Source organism: Carex rostrata, chromosome 2, assembly GCF_964058835.1.
Source record: "Carex rostrata chromosome 2, lpCarRost1.2, whole genome shotgun sequence".
In the NCBI taxonomy this organism is placed as follows: domain Eukaryota; kingdom Viridiplantae; phylum Streptophyta; class Magnoliopsida; order Poales; family Cyperaceae; genus Carex; species Carex rostrata.
This window is the reverse complement of record NC_135919.1, coordinates 3,632,741-3,643,870: the sequence shown is the minus strand read 5'-3', so window position 1 is coordinate 3,643,870 and position 11,130 is coordinate 3,632,741. Positions and strand designations below refer to the sequence as shown.

Genomic DNA, 11,130 nt, shown 5'->3' with positions numbered 1-11,130 from the left:
ATATAATTGATTGTAGACGTCTGGTTGTATTTTTTAGCTAGTTTAGAGTAGGAAAGTTGACAAAACAAAGAATTCGTGATGTTCTGAAAAAAAAACCAGGCCTCGTGTTATCTGGCTCTAGTTTGTAGGTTATTTATTTTGATACACTTTGAGACAAGTATTTATCAATGAATGAAACTTTGGCCTGGATCCACTAAAGTAACTCAAAATTTGAGTTTGGATCCGGACCGTCAGATCATAATTCGGATCAATTTTTCCTATGCAGATTTTAGGACAGTGCAGATTATAACTCAAATTTTGAGTTAAGGATTCAAATTCATGAAACTGTCGAGTGCGGTAGAGAAGGAAAAACGTAACGTGACGCGATTATCATGTTATGATTTGGTTATACCACGTCACATGATTAAAATAGCGAATGATAGTCACGTCATGTGTCATCACGGTGTGACAACACATGACGAGATTGATTGTGGTTAATTATTATTTTCAAGTTTAAATTTGTTAAAAAAAATAATAAAATATATCAAAAAATAAGAAATTGTTACAAAATAATTATAATTAACAAATAATGTTTAAAAAATTAATCATGTGACATGACGTGACATAACATAATTAAAATGATAAAAAACAGTTACGTCACGTGATATGCAAATTACATAACGTATCGTGACATAACTGATAACGGCGTGACTAATTTCAGAGAAGCAGTGACTCTATCACTTTCTCTATGACAAGAAAAAAATGCAAGAAATTCGTTTTTGCAAGGAAGGAAATGTGGATTCGACCCAATACAGGGATCCGACCCAATACAAAGAAATCCAATCCAAAGCTCCACCAACGACCCGAAAACCGCTTACAAAGTTGAGCCCAAATTCAACGATCAGACAAAATTTCAACCTTTTCCTCCTCAAGAGAAAGCGCGAGAGATCGATTCGATCATCTGATTCATTGATACCTCACAGAGTTTGAAAAAAATTCCACGATGTTTCCAAAGGACTGGACGCCTCCATGCGGCAGTTGCTGCACTAAGAAATACGCCACTCTTGTACAGATTCCATGTTCGTCTTACTTCCTCCTGTTTATCTATCGTAGATGTTTTGTATTTTGGTGCTTATTTTGATTAGTATTTGATTACAGGGAGGGTTTTTTGCAAGAAGGGTTGCGATGCTGATGGAGACACTTGGGATGAGTGTAAGTGACATTTTGTTAATTTTTTTGTTCTGATTTGTATTTTTCAGAAGGCAGTTTTGAATATATATGTATAATCTGATACCTGTGGATTGGGAATAAACTTGGAATAAGTGCTGCATTACTTACCTTAGATTGGGAATGAACATGAGAAGGAATTAGAGAAATGTTAATTTTGAGAGACCATGGAAGAAAATTAGCAAGATTTGGAATAGTTGCGACTGAGTTCATACTGCATTACCTTAGAATAAGTGCTGCATTACCTTAGATTGGGAATAAACATGGAATAAGTGCTGGATTAACTTAGATTGGGAATGAACATGAGAAGGAATTAGAGAAATGTTAATTTTGAGAGACTATGAAAGAAAATTAGCAAGATTTGGAATGGTTGGTACTGAGTTCATGCCATAACATAAATTTTACCTTATATTAGCTCATCCATACTTGCGTAAATCATAATGACAAATGAATTATTTGGGTTCGGTTCGGTAGGGTCAAAAGTTCGTGATTGGGTGATGATTCAGAATTATCAGTCCCACAAGGGAGCAAAAATCGGGAAAAATTCATAAAATTCACGAATTATTCGGTCAAAGTTCGGTCAACCAAATTATTAGTCCTTTGGTTAGTCATCACCAAAAAAACGTATTATTCGCGAATAATTTGCAAATCTTGTGACTATGGCGTAAATATGTTACTAAGTCTACCAATTATTCATCATTGCCAGGCATAGGTGAATGTGAGGAGATATGCTACAAAGACCCGGTCTTCAAAGACCAGCAATGGAGTGCGTATATTGACAGGTCTCCGGGCGATAACAGCTATTCAATGGTAATAATTTACGCTTTCATCTTTACTCTTGGATTATTTTTCAATATTAATCTACTGCGGTTTGAAAATTAAAATTTTCTTGATATGCAGGAGTGTTTCAATGCCTGTATCTCTGGATGTGGATTTAAGGTTAGATAAATATTTCTATTTCTTTGTTTTCTTTCTTGTTTGGATTTGGAGCTGTAGGGGGTGCCAGTATAATAAGTCTTCAATGAATTGTCAGAAAACATGGAAAGAAGAAAAAGAAAAAGAAAAAAGAAAAAGAAAAAGAAAGAACTACTGTAACTTTTTGTTATCAAATAGAAATCGGTGGCCTTTGGCTACTTATTTTGAAGAAAACAAACAAAAGAAGAAGAAAGGCAAAACTAAGTGGCTCTTATTTCCAAAAATGATGGACTGAATGAAAAAGATTATGTGAGCATCAGCTTGGTTTGATAGCTAAGATGTGTTTTTATCTATTTTAGCCCCGATGAGCACAAGTTAGAAGGATAATTTCCATTCTGCTTATTCTCACAAAAAAAATCCATTTGTTAGGAAGCTGATTTATCTAAGAAAAAACAACTGTGAAGTTAAATAATGCATTAGATTAATGATTGTATGTTTAGAGTCCCTGTAATTTGCAAATACTAATAGCCCAATAGTTAATGGCTTGGCTGTTCCTCCATCAACAAAAAAGACCTCTATGTTTTTTTTTGTTTTTTTAAATGTTTTGCACATGCAGTCATGCATATTTCTGAACTAATGAACAAGAAAATCTTATTATCAGAAATAGCAGAAAAATGAGCATTTATATCTCTGTTTATTTTTTGCCATACTAAAAGTACTTGTCTTCTTGTATTTCTTTATTTTTTCCTGTCATTAAATAATTTGTTTAAAAAGTTTGCTGACCAATGTATGAGTTAGCAGAATAGTGCAGTATATATCTGTATGTAAAATGACACATACAGTATCTATCAGGTAGATAACTGTTCCTTCATCACAGCATTTCTAAGCTGTCTCCATTTAGTTAGGTTTTATTTCATTGATATTTGATTATTTTCCATTGAAATATCACAGTCATGCATATTTCTAAGCTGTCTCCATTGAAATACTGTATCAGCTTTGCTTTGGTGCTGTACCAGGCACCTTTGTTCATACTATATCAATTACTATACAACATTTCAACTTTTATTTTCCTTATTTTTTTCTTTCAAATATCGCAGTTTGAAATCCCTCCGGAACAGGTTAAGGAAGTCAAACCCAGTAGGCCACTGCCACCTCCACCTCCACCTCCACCTCGACCACCTGTAACCAAACCTAATTTGCCAGAGAACCAGCCTACCACAACTAAAGAAGATGTACCCTGCACTTCAGCTTAAGTTGCTTTTTGTTCTTCCCTTTCTATCATTTCGACAATTTTGTTTCCTAAGATAGAGCACAAAGGTGTCATTTTTGTTTTGTTTTGGTCTTGGTGAATTTCCAATATTTTCTCAAGTTACACCAAATTTTTTATAAGGGTACACAAGTTACCAGTAGAGATCTGACAATTTATTTTCCCTAAGATAGAGCACAAAGGTGTCATTTTTGTTTTGTTTTGGTCTTGGTGAATTTCCAATATTTTCTCGAGTTACACCAAATTTTTTATAAGGGTACACAAGTTACCAGTAGAGATCTGACAAATTTTTTCCCCTAAGATAGAGCACAAAGGTGTCATTTTTGTTTTGTTTTGGTCTTGGTGAATTTCCAATATTTCTCTGAGTTGCACCAAATTTTTGATAAGGGTACACAAGTTACCAGTAGAGTTTTTACTGGTGCTGTCATGCTCTGACTAGAGAGTACGAATGCTGACAAATATTATTCTTTTTGGGCAGTGCTTTTTAAAGTTCTCCCCATAACTTTTCAGTTCAAGTTGTTCATCTTATCTTTTCAGTTTCTTGTAAGCTGTCATCTTATAAAACCACATGTTGACATGCTGTGTTACTGTTATTTTACTACATATATGATGGGGATAGAGCTACAATTGTTATTAATTGTTAATTATTCCTTAAGTTGCATCTGTCAAAATAGTAGAAATACTAGGGTGTTCTTAAACCCACCAAGCTACTCGGTGAACTTTAACTTCAAAACATATTAAATTGGTTTCAAATGACTAATTGAAATTGACAAAATTGATCTACTATCCAAATGACGCAGTTACATGTGAAAAGTTATTAAATTCATTTAATACAATATGAAGTGGTAAAAATTATGAAAATAAATTTATTAAAATCATAATTTTTTTTTTACCATTTGACTTTATATTAAATAAATTTAAAAATTAAACTATGCATTTAAAAGCATTACTATATATCAATTTCACCGATTTGAATTTAACATTTGAAACTAGTCCAATAGATTTTAAACTCTACAAGAAACTTGGTGGGCCCAAAAAACACCCTAGTTCTACTTCATAAAATGAATATAATTACTCACGAGTAAAAAAATAAAAATAAAGAATCGCTTATCGCCACTTTTCTTGTAGCCAGCCCTCTCAATCTACTAACAATTGTTTGCTGCAATTTTTCCCATACGAACTTACATGGCTAAAAAATATTATAAGAATGCTTCTTTTATAATATCAAAATGGTAAAACATTAGAAAAAAAAAAAAGATAATAAACAATGGTAAAGGCGATTTCATTACAACAATCATCCCGAAGTGCTAATGAACAATATAACAAGGAAAAAGGGTGCACTCAAAACTTTCTTTTTACTGCATGGAGTAGCATCATCACACTGCAATACAGTAAGAGTGAGTCATACCTGCTGTATTAAATTTATAGAAGGATTAGGAATTATCTAACTTGTGAATAACAGTAAAAAGAAAAAGAAAAGGAAAACAGATTTAAAAAAAACAAAAACAAACCATCATCAGTCCTCTTCCATAGGAACTTCCGGAACATCCCATCTATCTTCTTCTATTGGTTTGTTAACCACCGACATAGAAGGTAAATTGCATGTCAAGGAATAACATTATACATTATAATACAAAGTTACAAACATAACCACTAGTCCAATATAAATCATGGTGTTTTCCTACTTCCAATTTTTCTAAAGATGAATGATTGTTTCATTATTTGTATTAGTAGAGGTAAATTTTGTAGCTTTGCTATCTATGATATGAAGCTGTGAACAAAAACTAACTGGTAATATTGGAAAATATGGCATGTCAGATGTAATAATGACACATTAAAAGGATATAGATTGACATGACATCATCCTCCCTTTCACCACGATTGCGACTACTTTTTAGCTCCCTCTTTATTTCTGGAGTAACCTACAACAGATGAGAACAAGGATATGTTTAACACAAGACCACAGAATCATTTTCTAAATTGAAAAATATACAAAGGTAAAAAGGTAAAAGCAAGAAAATGGAGTCTACCAAATAATGCTTCTGATGTTGCATCAATCGCTCGAGATTTTCCTTGTCTTTCCTCTGCAACTCATTTTTGTACCTGGCCATTGGTTCCACAATACTTGAATATGAGGTAAAAGTAAAAAAGAGCTGTGTTGATTTGTTTTTGGCATTGCTAATCCTTTGACCAAATCAACCGCAACATATGAGGTCAGGGAATGTTAACCCAAAAACTAGTAGACAGTTACTTCGGGTCTTATTTTCCTTTTTTTTCTTTGTTTTTTTTTTGCTCTAATCAGACAAACTGGCTTGATTGGACATTGAGTAACAGGTCATCTCAACCTAACTAGTACAATTTGCTATCCGTAATTTACAAATTAATTCGGGTCAAAAGAAAACCTACAAACCTCTGGACAAAAGAAAGAAGAGATTGATGCCATATGACAGGCATGATAGTTCCTTTGTTAAGAAAACTCATGAAATGATCAAGTACTGCATCCAGAACGCAGTAAGGTAATGCATACTTCTTGTCCAAAAATAGCTTTATAAAATAACTGCAATGGTAATAGACAAAAAAAAAATAATTAAGAACAAAATCACCAAGGCCAAATAGCAGAACAAGTTAAGAAAATAGACATAAATGAACATAAATTCTCAAAGGAATGTCCGAAATTTACCTTGTTGTGCCACAATAATCCATCTGTGCTAGTTTCATCAATGCGGCACTGTTATTAGATCACATAACATCAAAACATTATAGAATTCATTAATGTTAAACATGGATGTTGTATTTAAATCCTTGCTAAAATAAAAATAGAAAAAAATAATACATACCTTGAATGGAGAGGAGGAATAGACATCTTTTGTATGATGCTTCCAATAATAACAGCTTCGCGAAGACTACAAGTCCCTGACTGTATATCAAAACAAACTTCATTAATTTTGGATTTACCTTTTCAGAAAAGAAAGTTGTTGTATCTAAATCCTAATAGATATGATTAACTAACTTCTTCATGATTGCAAACTTTCAACTATTTTCAGATTAAAATGCAACATTTGATCTAATGGGTGTCTCAACTATACAAATACTAACATTTCATAAGACCAAGGAATAACTTTACTAATAAAATATCAGTACATCCTAGTGGCAGCATGTCTAAAATTAAAGACAATATTAGCAAAATACTATTCTTATGAATATAACATAGAACAAAAGAAAAACCTTTTTTTTTTTCAAAAAAAATTGCTATATACTGACACAATATTTACATATCTTAGCATGAGTTAGTTAATAAATACCTCACATAGTGGGAAAAGGATCCCCTTGTTGAAAGCCGCCGGCTTGTAGAGAGACTTTTTCAGTGACTGGTACAAAGCAAAATGAAGCCTCCTGTTTTTTCTGATATCATCTCTGGCACGCGGTAACAGCACGTTTTGGTAGAAAATCTTAACCTTTTTCGCAGTCATGTTAGACGAAAATATTCTCGTCGCCTGGTACATGGCATTAGCTGACCAATTTTGAGGCTCTGTCAAATAAAGAACCTCTTCCCAAAGCTCCAAGGCCGGAATGTGCTTAAAAGCTTTTGGAATCTTGCCGTTTGTGTACCGGTTTAAGAATTGTCCAACCCTGAAAAAAAAAAAATAGATGGTATATACATTTTGTATGGTTTAACATTTATGGGACAAGAATATGCTCATTTTTGGATCAGTTTAAGATCTCTGAGACAAAACTGGTCAAACATTGTTGGTACTGTACCATAGTGCACAGAGAGAGCGAGAGAGAGTAACATACCCCTTATAAAGGTCGATAATACTATTATCCAACTTTGGACGGAGTTGAGGATCTGAAAGTAAAGAATAATGATAGGTTTATTGAAGGAAACCATTAAAAAGAAACGGAAACAATCTTTTAAGGAACAATAGAAATCTCTGATAAATTTTTACCTGAGACAACCTCAGCGTCTTTCTCTTTGATTCTTTGAAGTATGATATCAGCCAACGTAAGTTGCGGGCCTGTCTCTTTCGGCATAAATGAGGCCAAAACCTTCTCATCCTCCTCATCAATTTCCAACTATAACAAAAAATTTGCAAGGAAAAAAGAGTGTTAACTCTATTATTACAAGATAAAACAAAAAACTAACAGGGAAAGAGAAAGTTCCAATAACAGTATCTTGTTTTTATCACTATAATTTTGGGGTCCTAGTCACTTATAAATCATTTCAGAGCTTTGCAAATAACTACAAAAAGGAGGCCTAATAAATTTGCTACAAATCATGACCAACAAAACCTGTAAGTGAATAAATTGGAGCAAAGGGTAATATTGCATGAGAAAAGCATAACATCAAAAAGACAATATTAATTTTTGGAGATTATTATCAATTTCCTAATAAAAAAACAAAATAATTAAGAATGGTTAAAAAAGGGAGCACACCTCGCCGCCATCATACTGGCTTAGAGTATCAGAAAACCCATCAAATGCATCTATATCTTCTTCATCATCATTCTCTTCTTGACCAGAAGGTGGGGCCGAGACGTCAGAAAATGAGGCTCTCAAACGATGATCAGGCAATGACCTATTTTCTTCTTCCAGGATTTCTTTCTGTTGCTTTAGCGCTTCTTTTATGATCTTCGAGCTAAGATCTGAAGATATTGTCTGAAAAGAAAAATAAAATTAAAATGAGATATAGAGACGATAAATATTATGAACTGACACTAGCAATGGATATATCAAACCACTTATACTGGTTTTGAATTTTTTTTTCTTATATAATACCACTATACCAGTACTGTATAGTGGTATGATATATGATTGGGTTTCATTTTTTATATAATACCACTATGTATACCAGTTTTGAAATTTTTTTTTCTTTGTGACTATGATTGGGCTTCATTTCTAGCCTACCCAACTTATTTGGGACTAAAGGCTTGGCTGTCGTAATGCCACTATACCAGCAAGTACAGCAGCCCATCGAGAAATCTGTTCCTGTTCATTTATAAATGCATTGTGTCTAGCTGCTGCAAGTTAAGATATGACTAAGGATTTCTTCTGGCAAAACTGAAACTAATTGAGATTCATTCAATGAACATGAAATATAGATTTTTAATCAATTGAAAATCTCTATGCTGATAATCGAATAGTACACTCAAACTATGACCAATTCAAATATAATCGAATAGAGGCACTAACCTTGTCTTCGGATTGGTGCTGCTTGGGTGCACGAGCGCGTTTCTTAGAAGAAACAACGGAGTCTGCGTCGGTGTCTAAGGCGAGGCGGTGATGCTGACTCTGCTGCTGCTGTGATTGCATGTCCTTTCTCTTCTTCCCCGCCATGGAATGCAAATTGTTGAATTCTCTCTTTTCTGAAATGCGACAGGGAAGAGGGAGGAGGAGGAGGAGGAGAAAAACTGCGGGTAAAACCCTAATTTCATTGTTCGTACTTGGTAGGGTTTTCTTCTTCGGATTTTTGTAGATTGAACCCTTCTTTTTACGATATCGCTAAAAGTAGCCCATATTTATCGTTAGGTACTAAAACCCCTTAAGCAACTCAAATTTTGAGTTTGAATCCGGACCGTCTGATTTGCTCTGAAATGATATTAAAGGAATCCCATACATTCATTGTGGTATGAATTGATCTGAATTATGACCAGACGGTCCGATCTAAACTCAAGTATTTTGTTACCTACGAGGATATGGACTCTTAATCATTGTACTAACTGTTCATAGGGCAAAAACGGTATAGATAATATTCGATCCGTATTCAAGAAATTAGATGTGGATATTCAATATTTAAATATTCTTTGTGGATATGTTTTAAGTTTTAATTAACCACATTTGAATAGTAGATATATATATCATATATTTAAAAAAATATTGTTATTCACCATTATAACTAGATAAATATTATGAATTTTAGTATTTTTAATATTTTTAATATTAATCTAATAAATATTCAATTTGATTTGTATTCGTATCTAGCTAATAGCTAATCCGTATCTGTATTAAAAAATTAAAAAGAAATATGGATATAATTTTACCGCTGCTTCCATTTTCACCCCAAACTGTCCAGCATATAGAAAGAATAAAAAGAGTAACAGAAATAGACTTCAAATTTATACTCACATTAATGCCCGTGCCATCATAAAAATAATAATTATATTAATATATCTCTATTTTTATGTTAAATGTGTAGATGTCCTGATTCATCAACAATGTGATCCCATTCTACTATTTTCACTTGAGGCATCTTTTGCTTATAAGTTACCCCATTCGAATTACTATCAGATGGTTTTTTAATTTTTATTTATAATTTGCAGCATTGTGCCTTTTTTGCTGATCTAGAGGAAAAGATAAGAAAAAATAAAGGGGTCATTTGGCAAATCAATGAACGGTATTAGAATCGTGTTCTTCAACTATTCATTTGGTGGGAATTACATATAAATATAATCACATGTTAGAGGCCTGAAAAAGCCCATTTATCTGGGGAAATGCATATAATTTTTCACTACCATGAAATTTGTTACGACCTTTTATTTAGACCCAAAATTGTTATTATCCGAGAAGTAAAATCTGAAAATTTTACCTTAGAAGAAATTAAATCTGTGAAATTCGTCACGGTCTCTTTTATTGGTCGCAGAAGCCAATGCAAATGGCACTGTCACTTGGGAAAATTATGAAAAGAAATTTCACAGCAACAGATTCAACATGTCAGATCTGTATGATAGTTTTTAATTCAGTTTCAGAGATGTGAAAGAATTTTTTATTTAGAAAAGTTTCTTATTAAGAAATTGTTTATAAACTCTATACTGATAAAAAAATTAGTTCAAATTATTTCTCATTTTTAATTTGTTGCTGACGTGGCTTAATAAATACTCTACAAATAATTTCAGGAATGTGAGAGTTATAAACTTTAGAGACTTTAATTTCTAAAAAGTGGTTAACAGTTATTTAGAAACTCAGTTGAGTTTAAGGGATGTAAATGCTCTAAGATCTTCCAATGTGCATTCTCTAGAGCTTGTTGGTTTTCAGGCCCGCTTGGATTGAGATCCGATATGTGCAATGATCTGGTCTATGCCAGCAAGGAAAATAATAGTGAGAAATTTGTTTTCTGAAGTGACTGTTTGTTTGTTTGGATTGTGAAAATAATTGTGAGAAATTTTAAGTGTATGATAAATTTATTTATTATTTGCAGCTAGCAGTGCACCTTTTTTTTGCTATCAATGAAAACAACAACATAATGTAATAATATAACTTGACACATGGGGTCTAATAAGTCTACTCCTAAGCGATCCACATATAGGGAGCATAAATAATTATACATACACGAAACACAAGATCCATAACCCATCCAAATTAAATTATAGTGATTAATTAACTTAACACGTCAAGTACAAAAATCAAGATACGAAAAGGAAGTTGCAATTCCTTATTATTATTGTTTTTTTTTAAAACAAAGGCTGCTATACAGCCCGTTGTATTAATTACCAGTAACCAGTACATGGAGAGGAACTACTGAATAAATCGAAATTAAGCCCTGAACCATAGATGATTTTTGTAGAAAATGTAAAAGAGTAGGAAACTTCCTAGCATTTTAAAATAAATTTGTTTCCAAATCTCCTTCCAGACAGTGTTTGATATATTTCTAAAAAATATTTTTTTTTTGGGGGTGGGGGGTTGTTGAAGGAAGTAGACAACTAACGATATATGACATTTTCAATCTCGGTCGGGAGATTCACCCAAAT

The 11,130-nt window shown here is 32.9% G+C and overlaps 2 protein-coding genes and 1 long non-coding RNA gene across 5 annotated transcripts; 2 read left to right on the top strand and 1 right to left on the bottom strand.

The window, feature by feature from the left end:
- Positions 1–881: 881 nt before the first annotated feature.
- LOC144548884 (defensin-like protein) lies at positions 882–3,530 on the top strand. Its single transcript, XM_078297597.1, has 5 exons — positions 882–1,058; positions 1,138–1,191; positions 1,913–2,016; positions 2,107–2,145; positions 3,219–3,530. Exons 1-5 carry the CDS (start codon positions 983–985, stop codon positions 3,372–3,374), a joined length of 429 nt encoding a protein of 142 aa, XP_078153723.1. The 5' UTR covers positions 882–982; the 3' UTR covers positions 3,375–3,530.
- Positions 3,531–3,543: 13 nt separating this feature from the next.
- On the top strand, positions 3,544–3,890 carry LOC144548894 (uncharacterized). Its single transcript, XR_013509486.1, has 2 exons — positions 3,544–3,621; positions 3,755–3,890. It is a non-coding gene; the product is annotated as an uncharacterized LOC144548894 (long non-coding RNA).
- A 655-nt stretch (positions 3,891–4,545) lies between these two features.
- LOC144569545 (bystin-like protein) lies at positions 4,546–8,868 on the bottom strand. 3 transcript variants are annotated; one of them, XM_078319955.1, is made up of 12 exons: positions 8,579–8,793; positions 7,823–8,044; positions 7,336–7,462; positions 7,184–7,235; positions 6,691–7,018; positions 6,226–6,305; positions 6,069–6,116; positions 5,799–5,945; positions 5,419–5,491; positions 5,235–5,310; positions 4,900–4,981; positions 4,546–4,799 (listed from the first exon to the last, which is right to left on the bottom strand). In XM_078319955.1, exons 1-11 carry the CDS (start codon positions 8,720–8,722, stop codon positions 4,905–4,907), a joined length of 1,374 nt encoding a protein of 457 aa, XP_078176081.1. In that variant the 5' UTR covers positions 8,723–8,793; the 3' UTR covers positions 4,546–4,799; positions 4,900–4,904. The 3 variants fall into 3 exon arrangements, with proteins under 3 accessions (XP_078176081.1, XP_078176063.1, XP_078176072.1); XM_078319937.1 differs by having other exon boundaries at positions 4,587–4,796; positions 8,579–8,868; XM_078319946.1 differs by having other exon boundaries at positions 4,587–4,769; positions 8,579–8,868.
- Between the last annotated feature and the right edge of the window lie 2,262 nt (positions 8,869–11,130).

Excerpts from the sequence above, each read along its gene's own strand:
- LOC144569545 (XM_078319937.1), bottom strand. The coding sequence starts at position 8,722 with ATGGCGGGGAAGAAGAGAAAGGACATGCAATCACAGCAGCAGCAGAGT. Across the intron at positions 7,019-7,183 it reads ATTATCGACCTTTATAAGGG|GGTTGGACAATTCTTAAACC; the intron begins GTATGTTACTCT and ends TTTTTTTTTCAG. Across the intron at positions 6,306-6,690 it reads TCCTTTTCCCACTATGTGAG|TCAGGGACTTGTAGTCTTCG; the intron begins GTATTTATTAAC and ends TTTGATATACAG.
- LOC144548884 (XM_078297597.1), top strand. The coding sequence starts at position 983 with ATGTTTCCAAAGGACTGGACGCCTCCATGCGGCAGTTGCTGCACTAAG. Across the intron at positions 1,059-1,137 it reads CACTCTTGTACAGATTCCAT|GGAGGGTTTTTTGCAAGAAG; the intron begins GTTCGTCTTACT and ends ATTTGATTACAG. Across the intron at positions 1,192-1,912 it reads TGGAGACACTTGGGATGAGT|GCATAGGTGAATGTGAGGAG; the intron begins GTAAGTGACATT and ends CATCATTGCCAG.